Source organism: Musa acuminata, chromosome BXJ3-4 (assembly GCF_036884655.1).
Source record: "Musa acuminata AAA Group cultivar baxijiao chromosome BXJ3-4, Cavendish_Baxijiao_AAA, whole genome shotgun sequence".
Classification (NCBI taxonomy): domain Eukaryota; kingdom Viridiplantae; phylum Streptophyta; class Magnoliopsida; order Zingiberales; family Musaceae; genus Musa; species Musa acuminata.
Genome location: NC_088352.1, coordinates 4,743,427 through 4,759,576, shown reverse-complemented (window position 1 = coordinate 4,759,576; position 16,150 = coordinate 4,743,427). Strand labels below are relative to the sequence as shown.

The following is a 16,150-nucleotide window of genomic DNA, read 5'->3' as shown; positions in this document are numbered from 1 at the left end:
CAATTGTGTTTAGGTTACGAGGCATGATGATGCTGATGTGGCACGCATACCGCGAAGCTGAAAGGACTGCCAGGTCAGTGATGTGTCCTCCGGGTGCGTGTCTTCCACCTTGGGTCCCACCCATGGGCATAAATCTTATGCCTCAACTTTCTTCAACCCAAACCCGTAGTCAATTGCACACCTGAGCCTCCCATTTCCCTTCGCCCACAAGCAACGTCGCGATCAAAGGTAAGCAGCATTAGTCTTTGAGGTATTCTCACAAACAAGTGGAATCATGAAACACTTCACAGTTCCCCCTCGTGAACTGTACACCCTAACCCGTGCGGAAATTGTACACCTAACCTCCCATTTCCCCTCGCGCGGAAGCAACCACACCTGCTTCCATATTCTACGTCCCGGTCAAAAGTAGCATTAGTCTTTGAGGCATTATAACAAACAAAATGGACTCACGAAACACTCCAATTCCCTCCTCCTCCTCCTCCGATTCAATTCAACCACTGCATGTTCCAACTTTTCTACATCAAAAGTCCACCATTTTGCATCATTCTTCCTCTTCGATGCTTCACCAGAGCGCTCGGTCGCTTAACGCATCAAACCACGTCGTTCAAGGCGGCGGTTTCCAACTCTTCCCGGTCAAACGAATCCCCCTCGCTCGACTCCCTACATAAACCAGCACAAGCGGAGCTAACCCCACACGCAGCTCGCTGCTCCTCGTTTCGCCCCGTCCTTCCGCCATGGCCGCAAGAGCCGGGGCTTTCTACTTCGTAGTATTCCTTTTGCTGGCGGCCGATCTCGCGCTCTCGGTGCAAGCCCGGCCCGGATGTTTCCATGAAGAAGGCGTGGCCGACGAGGTCGATCGCTGGTTCGGCGACTTACTTCTCCGGGAGATGAAGACCGGAGGAGCTCGGAGTGCCGATGGATTCACGCGCTATACTTTGGATGGGATAAAGAAGTCGGGGCCGAGCCCCGGGGATAACAATTGATTGGCTTTTGATCCGTCGTGACCTGAACCCATACACCTACCAACTGTTTGTAAAAATGACTTGTATTGTTATATGATTTCCGACAAATATACGCATGATTTATTATCTTCGAACATGAGTTTTTTCTTGCTTATATATATATATATATATATATATATATATATATATTAGAGTTGGCTCATAACTTAACAACTTAAATAAACTAATTTGATATTGAAAATTTGTCTTATCAGATTAAAAATACAAATGGTATTAAAATAAATTCCACGAGTCAAACAGCAAAATTAAATTGCATAAGAGAGAAAAAATACATTTTCCAATTTATTTCTTGGATGAGGTTTTTTTATAGGAATTTTTAGTGTGTGATATGCTGGATATATAACGGGTGGGCTCGGTTCTATAACTGGAGAACCCTGAACGCTGTCTTGGCTCGGACAGGTAAGCTGCAGCCGTTAAGCCCTCTCCGCAGCCCAGGAGACTGGTGTCACGGTCGTCACACGCTCATGTCGGCGGGGCTCGTCCGCCTCTGGCAGCGCCGCCTCTCCTCGGCACCATCGAGCTCCGCGAGGATCCTCTCTTCCGTGCTCTTGCGTTCTTTGCACTCCGCCGCCCCCGCTTCTTCTCTGATCGAACAACACGAGCCGATAAAGCCGAAGGGAAAATGGCTCGCCCTGCCCCCGTTTTCGCCACCCATCGACGGCGTTTCCGTCGGGAAAGAGCTAGCCGGCCGCCGCCCCGTGGCGGAAACCGAGCCCATGTCGGCATTGAAGTGGGTCCGCCGCTGTTGCCCCCACCTGCCCATGTCTCTCGTCCATAAGCTCTTCCGGCTGAGGCAGGTCGTCCTCTAAATGTTCGAATGAATGCCCAAATGAGTTCTTTATCCCATATTTTCCTGTAAAAAGGGAGACTTTTGGCAGGTCCGGAGGGATCAAACAGCACAAGTGGTATACAATGGTAATGCAACTCCTGCTGAACAGGGCCGACTGCGAAGGGTAATAGTTACAAACCATGAGCTAAATGGATATGATGTTAGCTTAGAGTGCCAATGTCTTTCATTGATGTATTGTTTCAAGGTCTCGGTGAAAGATGCTATGATGCCTGGAGAAGTAATCTTTTTACCTGTATCCGTGCAAAATCTTACCACCGAGGGAAGTTATAGGTCTAAGTATAATGATGTTGAGATCAGCTTCGTTCGCAGCCTCGAATTGTACAAGGTTTCGATTTTTACCCTTTTGTTGGTTCAGGTTCTAGTTGATCATTGTTTTGCTTCAAACTACTTGACTTCATCATTGTGAGGGATACAGGACGAAGCTATTATTGTGGTCAACAAACCTCCTGGTATGCCGGTTCAGGTCGGTAGACTGCATCGAATGTCTTTGATGCCTTTGTGCGGATTATGATATATGGTTCTTACCTGTGTTTTTATAAAGGGTGGCGTTGGCATCAGATATAGTATGGATGCGCTTGCGGCAAATTGCTTGAAATATGAGTGTTCTGAACCACCTCGACTGGTTAGTTTCAACTTTCAACCATGCTTGCTGTAATTTTGGCTATTTCATTTAGTGGTTGCCGTAATGTCACGACCTTAGCTGGAATTGCCTAAGGCGTGAGGCACCCTTGCGGCCAAAGACTCGAAGCTAGCGTGCGTTGCCAAAATCGCGGGTCACCCGTGCGGCAAAGACGCGAACTTAGCTTGCGTTGCCTAAGTCGCGCTTCGCCCTTGCGATCTTGCTCCGCAAGGATCAGCCACTTTGTAACCTCTCGCAGGTCCCGAAGGACCTGTAAAAGAGAAAGAAAGTTAGATCGAAAGAACGAGCAACGGACAAGTCCCGAAGTCTCGCGAAAAGGGAAGCTTTACAAGCAAATCGTCGAACACCTTGTGTGCACAAGAGAAAAGAGGGAGAGGGAGGAAAACAAGGCTTTCAAGGATGAACGAACAGCTGCAAGCCCACAAACAGCCGCTCACCTGGTCCCAGGCGCAACACCAAGTTCCCGTAAAGGTCACGTGCGAACTTGCGAAAGAGTGTTCAACGCCCGGTATATAACCGAAGCCCCATCCAGCCCGGTGCCACCTGGGGGGTTCCAGGGGTCTGAAATGGCTGACATTTTGCTTTGACGAGACAGTTCGCCGCGCGAGCCCGTGGCACGCGAAAACGGGGCTGATTTGGGCTGTTTTGGGGCTGTTTTGCTCGGTTCGGTGAGCGGTCGCATTGCAGCGCTGCAGCTTGTTCGAACTTACATATTTACAAGCAAAATGACCCAAAACCAAAAGAAAACCTGCTGTCAAGCAGCTGTACAAGCGGGTGTGAGCGACGAACGGATCGTTGAACGAAGTTGTTGCGGGTGCGCGACGACCGTTCGTGACAGTAAGCTGACTTCACATGACTAATTTGATTCGAGTATCGTACATGCTTTAGGCAACATAATTTTGTAATCTGTATCTTCATTCTGGGGAGTACCAACCTCTTTGAAACAAGAAAACAACTTAATTTTCTGGTTCATTCTCTTTTCCTCTCTAGAACTTGGACTCTGAAGTTGGTCCTATGGTATTGTCAATTTTTTATGCCTAACATGGGTGAGTGGAATCATCCTTTCTGTTAATATTCGTTATTTGGAGGGTAGATTTATTGCTTAAGGCAGCCACCGGAGCCAGTTACTTATTGATCAAAATCCTAAAGGCTGTTAAGGTCACAATGATTTCATCTTTCATCTGTCGATACAATTTTTAATATCTAATTGTCTTTTTAAATAGCCAGCAATTTTAACTGAAGAAGAATAACTGATCTAAAGAACTGAAAGGTAACAAGGGCATGCCAAGAGGTTCTACTACCGTTTAACATTAGAGGAAGATAATGGGCAAAGCTGGCCAAGGCTGACTGGAAGAAACGATTGGTACAGGTGATGTTGGAATACCAAGGCTGATCAACAATGATAGAGCTATAACAAGCTTGTCACAGACAACTAGAATTTGGGCCCTGAGAAATAGCAATTCATAGGGGGCATATGAAGATCAATTTGGTTCTATTATCGTTGACATATTCTGAAGAAAATGGTATTTTATATGGAGTGCAGGTTCGGTATATCATAGTTTGAAATCTCTAGGAGTTTCATCCATTCAAAGAAAGTAAGCCTTCTAACTAGCAATATTTAAAACCCTAAACCCATATAGCATGATTAATGTTTTCAAATCTTAATCTAATGTTTCCTCCTCATGTCTATGTTCAGCTTCAGAGATGGATAACTTGTTCTTGGATCTAATATGTTCTCATGGATATATCATGTTAATACTGTAGATCTCCGAACTCAGTGTGTCGCATGATGTGTTTATAGATTGTTTAGAAGGACATCTGAGGCCTTGTGGTTGATTGTTTCTTTTAGATAGGTTGCGAAAAAACTCTACTTGAGCTCAACTAAGTTATAAAGTATGATCCTCCTTTTTTATTGTATTCTTAATGTAGTAAATGATTCAAAACTCTTGATGACAAGCCTTACTGTATGCAGGTACACAGGCTTGATAGAGATAGTAGTGGTGTTCTTGTGCTAGGTAGAACCCAAACTAGCACAACCATTCTGCATTCTCTCTTCCGTGAGAAAACTTCTGGAGCACTAGCTGATGTAAGTGAACTTTTATATTTGTCAGCATATTCATGTAACAACAGATCACAAAAATAAATGGACTGAATTTTTAGTTTAATTTTATATGCAATTCATTTTAATGTTTGATTAAGCTGAATTTCTATGCCTCAAGGACATCAATGTTACTCAAAGGCCACTGCAGAGAAAGTACTTGGCTCTTGTTATTGGAACTCCAAGACACTCAAAAGGCTTAATATCTGCTCCATTAGCAAAGGTTAAATCACTGAGATGGCTGCTTTTTTTTTGTCTTTTCCTTTCAAGATATATTGAGGCTAATGATGATGGTGTTGCCTGCCAATTTAATGCATTGTGACCTGTCAAACTCAGAGCATGTCTGGACATTCCATAAAGGCCTATGTCTATGCTGTGTAAATAAAAATTCTTTGCAGGAATTAAAATTTCAATTTCATAAAAATTAAGCCCACTAAATATATTAGTCCAGAGACCTATTGATAAGCTCTTTGCTTTCTACTGTATGTTAAATATATTATATGGATCCTCACCAGAATTTTATGTTCTGCTGTTACAGATTGTACTGGAAGATGGGAAGTCAGAGAGAATAATCATTGCAGATGATGGAAAGTCCGCATCATCACAGCATGCCTTGACAGAGTATAAAGTGATCAGATCAAGTCATGGTAGGTGATTTATAGACCAAGCTTTTTACAAGTGTATACTGTTACCTTTTTCCTTGAACAATATGCTATCTGACCTACATAAGCTCTGTAAAGTACAAACAAGTTTGATGCATGAAACTCATGATGCTGCATAATTGCTTTGGAGAGGAGGCACAAACCAGTTACTGATGGATTTGATTGAGGAAAATATTCAATAGAATATCTAGGTGTATGTAGGGCCTAGTTAAAGTTTCTCATGTTGCAGTTGAGCAAACACAAGTTAGATGATCCATTATATTAAGGTGTCTGAACAAGTTGATGAAACTCCAAGCAACTCAAGAAATGTTGGGAGGCAGACTAGGAAAGTAAACATGGTCCAATAGCAGGATCCAGATTCAGCAACTTAATTCTTTTTCTTGACAAATACAGGTATTGATAATACTAGACCAAGTTTCTTGAGATAGGAACTTAGATTGTTACAGCTACTGGAACATGGACAAATCTGTTACTTGAATGAACCATAGAATCAAACATCATATCAGGAAAGTATATATTCCTTTTTTGGATTATGGTCATGTTCCATAAGTGTGAATTAAAAGAGGAAAAATCTGCTTTCGGTAGTTAATTTTCCGGATGACCTCTTAGGACCCTAGTTTGCTCCGCATTTTCCTTTCTCTATATATCATGACAAAGATCTAAATCTGTGTGTGTGTGTCTGTGTGTTTGGTTAAGATTAAGGCTGATGTGGCTGCAATCTTACACTAGCTTGCTGTTATGCAGACTACACATGGCTAGAGCTTTTCCCACTAACTGGAAGAAAGCATCAGGTATAGTAGTTGGTAATCACAAGATTTGCCGAAGTTCCTGTAAATTTTCTTTATGCAGTGATTTCTTTTCCAATTGTAGCTTCGGGTCCATTGCGCTGAAGTTCTAGGAACACCCATAGTTGGGGACCACAAGTATGGTAGGCATGCACACCGGAAGTGGGAACCCATGCGGTTCCCAGAGTCAATTATCAAGGGTGAAAAGATCCCCAAAGAAGAGCTTCCATTTGGCCTTGAATTGGATGGCGGAAGCATCTCCGACAAGTTACCTGGCTTGCATCTCCATTGTAAACAAATGGTTTTGCCTAATATTTCAGTTGCTTTGCAGCAGCTGCAATCATCAACAGGCCATGATTTCTCAAAAGTTGAGAAGATTAATTTGGTTGCTCCTTTGCCATCTCATATGCAAATAAGTTGGGAAATCTTGAGCTCATTGTTATAAACCTTTAATTTGAATGTTTGATTATATATTTCCTGTTACTGGGATGACACTTGTATCTTTACTATCATTGGTTAATTTTTATAGAGTTTTGAGATATCTTGGTGAAAGGAACCAAGTGAAGTTGACTATTATTATTACTTGCATAAGCTACTGCTTACAAATGGTGATCCTGTCATTACTTTTATCATATTAAGAGGAGAATTAGATTGCTGAGCTTACCTTTTTCCAACAAAATATTCATTTGAAGAACTTGGAAATGCCTCCTTGTGGGTGTTGTGTAAGTTTAAATTGAATCAGTAAAGTCAAATAGCTCTTCTTGCCATGTTGTCTTTTAGTTGTAAGTCAAAGTCTTATTTTTGCATAGGTTGCTTTCAAATTTCAACTAATAGGTAGAGCCAAAGACACTGCTTTGTCCATTATTCTCTTTTCTAATGACTGATGAATCCTTCTCACATTTTATCATGACCACAGCCCTAACACCACATGGACTAAACTTAACAAGTTTACTCCAATTATTCTTTGACTATATAATTATGTCTTACATTACTAAATTGAAATAGTTGGGTCCAAAATCCATTTCACCAAGAATCTGATCATATAAAAGCAAGCCTTTCTCACAACAATACAATATCTACCAAAATCTCAAATTTTCTTTTTTACTAAAGAGTAAGTGACAAAGAGGTAATTTGAATTTTCATGATCAACCAACATAGTCTTTATTCACTAAGTTAGTCACTATCTTTAGAATTTATTAAATAAAATTTTAATTCATCAACCTTTGATAAGTAAATCTGGTATATCATTATCAGACCAACTATTTAGGTGTAAATTCAGAATTTAACTGTTTAACCTAAAGTTGGTAACCCAAAAACATCACCATGGAGCTAATGTTTTAGGTGTTTGGCAAGAAATTCAGTACACTAAAACACAAAAATGATATTATATTCAACAAAGAAACAAAATAGATAAAATCTGTACAAAAATTCTGAGCCCTCACAGACCCATCTCTCTCCCAAACATATATTTCCAATTGCTAATCTCTCATCCTCTCTGTTCTGTTAATTCTTCTGCCATAGCTTTAGAAGATACTATTCAATCATATTACTAATTTAGAAATTTTAGTAGAATATATATATATATATATATATATATATATATATATATATATATATATCAACAAACTCAGTTCACATCTAATGTCAAATTATTATCACACATAATATAGCTTAATCTTGGGAAATCTTGACTTCAACAAGGAATTCTTGGAAGAGTTTGTAAACCACACCAATACATGAAAAAAAAAAGGACCCAGTAGCAGTTGAACCAACCTTGGAAATCATGTATGTCCAAAACCATGCCTTTCTTCCTCTGCTCATCTGCTCTGCCATAATGTTTCAAAATTCTTATCTCAACACCTGTGAATAGTTCATTTGATTAATCTGTTAGCTAATCAGACTTGTATCTCCTTGGATTATGTCAATCTCATGTCATCACAAGAAGCCATGATGCATTAAATATCACCCCTTCATTGAACAAGATTTTGTTTCTGGATGTTGATCTTCAAACTCTCTTCCAAATTCCTTCAAATGTCTGATGAAGTGTGAATGGGCTCAATCTTATTTCTTTCTGATCATCCACAAGAGGCATCATGATTGTTTCATCTTGTTTTACCTCATTAATGATTCTGGGCACTTCACAAAAATGTGAGACATCAATGTTTGCTTCCTGGTTGTCCAAGTTCCAACCTACTTGCCAACCATGGCTTGAGTCTTACTGTAACACAATCAATACAGAAAAAACTTACATTGCTTGAATCCTTGCCATGGCCGCAAGCTCCCAAGAAAGTGTTGGGGAGGATGAGTCTGATGCCACTTCCACCTACCGCATTCCATCAACTCCACCCTTCCTTTCCCCACCTCGTTGCCATCACCTCCCTATCTTCCCCCATTGCCTTAAAGCACACTTCAGAATGACACAGCACCATACTCCTTTCCTGTATATTTATCAGATCACCTTCTGTTTCTTTAAGCTGACCGCAGTGCTTCCTCCTTCCTCCTCAGCCTGAGAAGAATGGGCAGCGTTGCGACTGGGAGAACGATCACTGGATGGGCTGCAAGAGATGCCAGTGGGATCTTATCGCCCTACACCTTCACCTTGAGGTAATCATTAGCTCATCTCTGTATCAGATATGTGTTTGCCTTCACCAACACCAAAGCTATGGTGACTGTAACCAGGAAGACGGGACCGGAAGACGTGGTGATCAAGGTGCTCTTCTGCGGTGTTTGCCACACCGATCTCCACCAGACCAAGAACGACCTTGGCGGCTCCAAGTATCCCATGGTTCCTGGGTACGTGTTGCATGAACATACATCGTTGATCTCACCATGTTGCTGATGCGTTTGGTTGCTTTGTGCGAAGGCATGAGGTGGTGGGGGAGGTGGTGGAGGTGGGGGCGGAGGTGACCAGGTTCAGGCTGGGCGACACGGTGGGCGCCGGCGTGATCGTCGGATGCTGCCGCGAGTGTGCGCCATGCAAGGCGGGCGTCGAGCAGTACTGCAACAAGAAGGTCTGGTCGTACAACGATGTGTACGCCGACGGGAAGCCCACCCAAGGCGGGTTCGCGTCGGCTATGGTGGTGGATCAGCAGTGAGTAGATGGCTGGATTCTTCTTTTGTTCTTCTCGTTCTATCGCTGGGACAAAAGCTCGAACACCATTCGTTCGTGGAACGTTTGATGATAGGTTGGGCTCAAATCGTGCTCCCTATGATGATTCACCAGGTTCTTGGTGAGGATTCCTTCAGCTCTGGCCCCTGAGCAAGCTGCTCCGCTCCTCTGCGCCGGGGTGACTGTGTACAGCCCCCTGAAGCACTTCGGGCTGACGGCCAGCGGTCTCAGGGCCGGGATTCTTGGCCTTGGTGGCGTGGGCCACATGGGGGTCAAGTTCGCCAAGGCAATGGGTCACCACGTCACCGTCATCAGCTCCTCCCATCGCAAGCGCGCCGAGGCCGTCGACCACCTCGGCGCCGACGCCTACCTCGTCAGCTCCGACGAGGACGCGATGGCCGCCGCCGCCGACAGCCTCGACTACATCGTCGACACCGTGCCGGCGTTCCATCCGCTGGAGCGCTTCCTCCCGCTGCTGAAGCTGGACGGCAAGCTGATCCTGTTGGGCGTCATCAACCAGCCGCTGCAGTTCCTCACTCCCATGGTGATGCTGGGTAAGACAAATACTATTGCTACTACGTTTTCCTGCGACCATTAGCATACGCCGTTCCGCCGTGGTGGTTGCAGGGCGGAAGTGCATCACCGGGAGCTTCATAGGGAGCATGCAGGAGACGCAAGAAATGCTGGAGTTTTGCGTGGAGAGAGGGGTGACCTCCACTATCGAGGTGGTGAAGATGGAGTACGTGAACGAAGCCTTCCGGCGACTGGAGCGTAACGACGTCCGGTATCGCTTCGTCGTGGATGTGGCCGGCAGCAATCTCGACGCTTGATTCAAGTCCCGCTTACAAATCTCGTCCCTCACCTTTCTTTCCTATGCATGCTTTCCTGCTCGATATGGATATTGTGATTTGCCGACTATTTCTGGACAAGATTGTGATGGGCACATATTTTATGAGCAAAACTACCTTTATATATATATATATATATATATATATATATATATATATATATATGTGTTTTTTAGTTTTTTATTTGATTCTCATAATTTTTTTCTAAAATCCTAAATGTCTCTTATCAATGTTTCTCTCCTGACCTGTTGATTCAACGTCGTAGCTTTCATTCAATTATAGTCATCTCATTCCCCTTCGTAAGGTCTCGTACTAATCATCTTAAAGTTATCTTACTTTTATTTTTGTTATATTATTTTTATCTTAAAACTATCTTATTCTTTTTTTTATTTATTATTTTGATTATACTATTGTCGTAGCCTCATCCTCTTATCTATTCGTCATACTTTTACTTAATCTTTAAACTATGTTCGTATCTATCTTATGATTATAATATAACTTTTAAATGATTATGATGAAAAAAAATTATGAGACAAAGATAATTACGAAAGGATAAAATCAGATGTAAAAGAAAGATATCGACAAAAGATATTTAAGATATCAATAAAATTATGATATCCTTATGGAAAAAAGTATTAAAAAAAAAAGATGAATCGCCCTAACTTTTATACAAATATAATGTGACAAGAAGAAGAATCAAAGATAAATTATTGAGTCAGTTTCAGCAGCCAATGGATGAACACCATCCATGACAAGAGTCCCCTGTTCTTACCCCCTCCTCCCCTGTTTTCATGGGGAGGCCTTTAATTGATTGGCTCATTGTTGGAGCTCCTCGTCTCCTTTAGGCTTTGGCTCAATTGCTCTTTCTCCTACCTTTCCGCTTCCAGATCCCTTCCCTTATTAGACGAGGGATTCGTGCTTCACCTCATCTTGCTTCGCTGTCCATACGTCAGTGACGCCCCCGCTGTTTCCTCTCATTCTAATTGAAGGGCGAGGAGAGCTCTTTCATACCCCGCTTCTCTTGGTTAATCCACGGCTTCCGCGTCCCAATCCGTCGCTGTCTCATCGATCCTCGCTATAAAAATCTGAGCTTTAGCCCCACCATCCCATCAAAATCCCACCTTGCGCCCCTCTCTCCTCTCACCTCCCAACATGGGCACGGTTCCCATGGCTTCGCTTGCCGTCTTCCTCCTCCTCGGCCTCGCCGCCGCCTTCGCCGCGCCGGACATGTCGATCATTAGTTACGACGAGGAGCACGGCGCGCGGGGCTTGGAAAGGAGCGAGGAGGAGGTGCGGCGTATGTACGACGCGTGGGTGGCGGAGCACGGGAGGGTGCACAACGCGCTGGGAGAGCGGGAGCGGCGGTTCGAGGTGTTCAAGGACAACCTGCGCTTCATCGACGCCCACAACGCCGACGCCGAGGCGTACGGGTTCATCCTTGGTCTCAACCGCTTCGCGGACCTCACCAACGAGGAGTACCGGGCGACGTACCTGGGCACGAGGGCCGGCGGCACTGCCCGCCGGCTCAGGGCCCCGAGCGACCGGTACCGGCACGAGGCGGGCGACGAGTTGCCGGAGTCCGTGGATTGGAGGGAGAAGGGCGCCGTGGCAGCCGTGAAGGACCAGGGGAGCTGCGGTTAGTTTCCCTTTCCTTCTCTTCTCTCATGGAGACTTACCACATACCCTTCCATGGCTCCTCCTTCCTCGTCTCCGCTTCCATATGGATCTATCTAATGCTTTGCGAAGGAAATGGCTTAGAGAAGTAGCTGATGAATGGAACAGGGAGTTGCTGGGCCTTCTCCACCATCGCTGCGGTGGAAGGGGTAAACAAGATCGTGACAGGCGATCTGGTGACTCTGTCGGAGCAGGAGCTCGTGGACTGCGACAGCGCCTACAACCAGGGATGCAATGGCGGACTCATGGACTATGCTTTCGAGTTCATCATCGGCAACGGTGGCGTCGACACCGAGGACGACTACCCTTACAAGGCCCGCGACGGGAAGTGCGACCAACACCGAGTAATTCCCACGGCGTCTGCTATGATCTCTTCGTAGTAATGAGCCAGATCGTTCTCATGGTGAATGGGCCTGATGATTGTTGCAGAAACTTGCTAAAGTTGTGGTGATCGATGGATACGAAGACGTACCTGCGAACGATGAGAAGGCCCTGCAGAAGGCTGTCGCGAACCAACCTGTGAGTGTTGCCATCGAGGCTGGCGGCAGGGAATTCCAGCTCTACAAATCGGTAAGATCGCCGTGAAGCTTTGATTCTCGATGAGATCATCTTGTCATGGTATTGGTAGTAAGTAGTAGTCTCACACAATGAGAGTATCATCTTTAAGGAAAGTATACATTTTCTTCAGTGTAATTGGGGATTGGATCATATTAGTTTTATATGTTGAGAATTATCAAACATTCATAGGCTGTCAGATCTAACTTTTTGTGAAGAATTATTGGGTAGAGGAAATACTATAGATTTTGTGCCAGAATTCAATGTATAGGCATTTTCAATCATAATATGTGTTTAAATTGCAGAGCTCCTTAAGCCTTGAAACATATCTCAAAAGGATCTGATGCATTCAATAAGTACAGCTTCGGATTAATTCAGAACACAAAGACAACAATTAGATCAGCATTTGACAACAACTATGCTTTCATGTTTCTACAATTGTCGTCTGTAAATGCTACTATCTACTATTCCTTTTTCTTTTGTGTTACAAGCTGTGCAATATTTGTTTCAGGGAGTTTTCACAGGAAGATGTGACACAAAGCTGGATCATGGTGTAGTTGTTGTTGGCTATGGTACTGAAAATGGCAAGGATTACTGGATCGTCAGGAACTCATGGAGCAGTGACTGGGGAGAGGCTGGCTATATCAGGATGGAGCGCAACTTGAACACATCCACCGGCAAGTGCGGGATCGCGATAGAACCTTCTTACCCCACAAAGAAGGGTCAGAATCCGCCCAATCCTGGACCGAGTCCTCCCTCGCCCGTGAGCCCTCCGATCACGTGTGACAAGTACTTCTCCTGCCCGTCGAGCACCACTTGTTGTTGTGTCTATGAGTATGGCCGTCACTGCTTCGCCTGGGGATGCTGTCCTGTTGAAGGTGCAACCTGCTGTGAAGATCACCGCAGCTGCTGCCCCCCTGACTTCCCCGTCTGCAATGTCCAGGCCGGAACTTGTCAACTGGTAATCTCATGCTTTTGGAAACTTCTCATGCCTGCCAATCTTATCATCAAAGTATCACTGTTTGATATCAGATAATCCTCAGTCATCCGAAGAAAAAATACAGTATTCATAAACTTCGTGTAAAACTTAAAAAGAGTCATGCCAGTAAATCTGCTTAACTTAAAACCTGGAACATGAATTCATAAGTTGTATTGTAATAGAATTCAGTTTGATCAAGTATTTTGAGCTTAGATAAATGAACAAATTCTACTTGTTACAAAGTAGATCAAGACTGCATCAAGCTTAATTCTATACCAAACCATGCTTGAGCCTATATTGAGCAAGTAGATAAGCTAAATTCATGCATCATTCATGTCTTACACAAGTCTCTTTTGAATCTTGATTTAAATCCACTTCTATTTCAAACTTGAAGCATGGTACAAGTTCGAACATATTACTTTGTCAACTCTAATTCATATCATGTCCCTAAAAAGTATTATTCCACTCTACTAAGCATTGAGAACTCTAACATTCTAGGCTTAAGCAGTCATAAAGATGGAAATATACACATTTATCAGTGAGACACAGAAGACACTTGTTAATAAAGAACTCAAGTGGAAACAAACAAGAACGATGTGTCCAAAATATTAGTTTCAAAATTTTGATAAAAGAGTTCTTACAAATCCTGTTAAAGACCAGAAAAGTTTTAATGTGTCAGGTGTGTGCATGTACACCTACTTTTTTTTCATAAAATTTCACATATACTCCAAGTTTGGTTCCATGCCGACTTATTCCATAGCTGATCAAATGTATCTCGGTTCAGACTTGGGTTAAAAAGTTGTATCTTGTTATTGACTTTCCTCATTTACATGCGAGTTGAGGTCATTAGAGCATGGTTCTGTGCTCCTTAAGTTACCAGCTTTACAATACGCCAAATGACTTTTAGGACTGGTACTGTGGTCCAGCTGCATACATACAAATACATAACTGGCAGCAGGCCCATATCACTGTCATGTCTTATTTAGATGTCAAGCTGGATACAAAGTTGCCAACAGATGGCACTTCTTATCTTTTACCTGGTAGCTGAGCTTATGCATGCTTGCAAAAAAGCGAAGCTTGAGTTATTTCCATATAATTACCTTTAGGTATACAAAGTTACAAACAAATGATTAGTCCTCGTCTAGTTTGATTCTGGGTGGGGGTTGTATTCCTGCAGTAATGGTGATGACTCATGTTGTATTTAGCATAATGACCTGGAATATGAATATCTATGTATAACCTCATGCTCTATTTATCTTCAAGAATATTTTGGACTGTGTTTTTCGATATCTGTTCATTTCCATTTCACACTTTTATGTGTATGAACAGAGCAAAGACAACCCACTGGGAGTGAAAGCTCTTGATCGCATTCCTGCGAAGCCACATTGGGCATACTCGGATGACGAGAGCAAGAAGATCGAAATATGAAGATTCATGCATTGATTTCTTTGCGGAGAGAATTAAGATTGCCCCAGTGGCTCAAACTGCATACTTCTCCCCTACTTTATGAACTGAAAGCTTAGCTTGTTGCTTATTTGACAACATCTATGTAAGTGTTCAAATTTCTAATGTCAGACAAGCCAAAAGATGGTTTACTGCTTAATCATGTATAATTCAAGTTGTCATTTGCTTTCCAAGATACAACCTTCAAATGAGATGTTGTATGAGTCCATTCACTTTTCATGAGCTTCAAAGATTCATTGATGCTAAAGAAGGTCAGGGGATTAGTTCATGCCATCTAGCTTCTGTTGTTCATGTTGATTTGTTGTTTCATGAGATGACATGTTGGCAATGATGTCCTCATCACCTATTTCTATTTACTAGCTAATATGTTAAGACTTCATCCTATGTGCTACCATGTCCTCAGTTAGCTTACTCCATGAAAGGTACTAAAATGGGTTTCACTTGTTTGATGTCTTCTTCCTTCATCATCAGTCTTCTGAAAACCTCAATAACAATGTTTTCTTTTTCTTGGTCTCTGTAAACACTGAAAGTTGCAGCTTCAATTAGGTTTTCTGGGGTTATTGTGCCATTCTTCTGTCCTTGGGGAAAAGGGTGATGAAGAAAGTTCCATCGAGTCAACCTACTGTTGCATTTTCCCATAGATGATCACTTTCCTATCACCACCTGTTCTAAACATACTCATTGTTTGTCAAGGTGTTCCTATAACATCTTCTACTACACTTCCAGTGAAGCATCAACACAGTGAAGCATCAACAATGGACCTCAGACCTAACAAACAATAAAAGCAAGAGAGTTTGACATTATTCTTGTATGCAGTGCAGAGACACCAAAAGAACTTAAAGTGGGTGGATGAGAAAAAGAAGGAATTATATATGGCATTATGAAAAAGAGAAAGAAGTAAGCTTTCCACCACTGCCACCAAATTGTGAGAACAATTTGGAGTTTCATGACTAGGATATCACTAGTTCTTGGTTTGCAAAAGCAACAATGCAGGAAAAGGTTTCATCTTAGCCAAAAAGATCTTAAATATAAAGCATTATAAGCTTCCCACCATTGTCATGTGAGATCAACTTGGACTTTCATGACTAGGACATCACTAGTTCTTGGTTTAGGAAAGCAACAGTGCAGGAAATGGACTCATCTAAAAAAATCTTAAATGTTTGCTCTTATATTGATAAATTTGAGAGAGAACTTAAGAATAATACTTTGGCATTACCTATACTTACATAATTAAGTTCATAGTACAAATTAAAACATAAAAGCAATTCCTAAATTTAACTCTCTCTCTCTCTCTCACACACACACACACACAGTTTCAGAATGATTCATCAGTTTAGAATATGCCAAATGCTCTGACTGACAGAAAGCAATAATGTCTGCTAAAGGATGCATCGAATAGATCCAACGAGTCATACCAATGATTTCACATGTGCTAGATACTGCCCAAGGTCTTATACCTCCACA

The 16,150-nt window shown here is 42.7% G+C and overlaps 3 protein-coding genes across 4 annotated transcripts; all 3 read left to right on the top strand.

The window, feature by feature from the left end:
- Positions 1-1,385: 1,385 nt before the first annotated feature.
- On the top strand, positions 1,386-6,596 carry LOC135635859 (RNA pseudouridine synthase 4, mitochondrial-like). 2 transcript variants are annotated; one of them, XM_065147253.1, is made up of 10 exons: positions 1,388-1,819; positions 1,901-1,975; positions 2,057-2,197; positions 2,288-2,335; positions 2,414-2,494; positions 4,485-4,598; positions 4,732-4,833; positions 5,149-5,257; positions 6,017-6,063; positions 6,143-6,596. In XM_065147253.1, exons 1-10 carry the CDS (start codon positions 1,487-1,489, stop codon positions 6,500-6,502), a joined length of 1,410 nt encoding a protein of 469 aa, XP_065003325.1. In that variant the 5' UTR covers positions 1,388-1,486; the 3' UTR covers positions 6,503-6,596. The 2 variants fall into 2 exon arrangements, with proteins under 2 accessions (XP_065003326.1, XP_065003325.1); XM_065147254.1 differs by lacking the exons at positions 2,057-2,197; positions 2,288-2,335; positions 2,414-2,494 and having other exon boundaries at positions 1,386-1,819.
- A 1,816-nt stretch (positions 6,597-8,412) lies between these two features.
- On the top strand, positions 8,413-10,111 carry LOC103980742 (cinnamyl alcohol dehydrogenase 2). Its single transcript, XM_009397227.3, has 5 exons — positions 8,413-8,661; positions 8,737-8,850; positions 8,921-9,148; positions 9,281-9,720; positions 9,794-10,111. The coding sequence occupies exons 1-5, from the start codon at positions 8,573-8,575 to the stop codon at positions 9,994-9,996; spliced, it is 1,074 nt and encodes a 357-aa protein (XP_009395502.2). The 5' UTR covers positions 8,413-8,572; the 3' UTR covers positions 9,997-10,111.
- A 678-nt stretch (positions 10,112-10,789) lies between these two features.
- LOC135636234 (oryzain alpha chain-like) lies at positions 10,790-14,954 on the top strand. The gene is made up of 5 exons (XM_065147869.1): positions 10,790-11,650; positions 11,797-12,032; positions 12,118-12,258; positions 12,755-13,204; positions 14,552-14,954. The coding sequence occupies exons 1-5, from the start codon at positions 11,167-11,169 to the stop codon at positions 14,648-14,650; spliced, it is 1,410 nt and encodes a 469-aa protein (XP_065003941.1). The 5' UTR covers positions 10,790-11,166; the 3' UTR covers positions 14,651-14,954.
- The last annotated feature ends 1,196 nt before the right edge of the window (positions 14,955-16,150 follow it).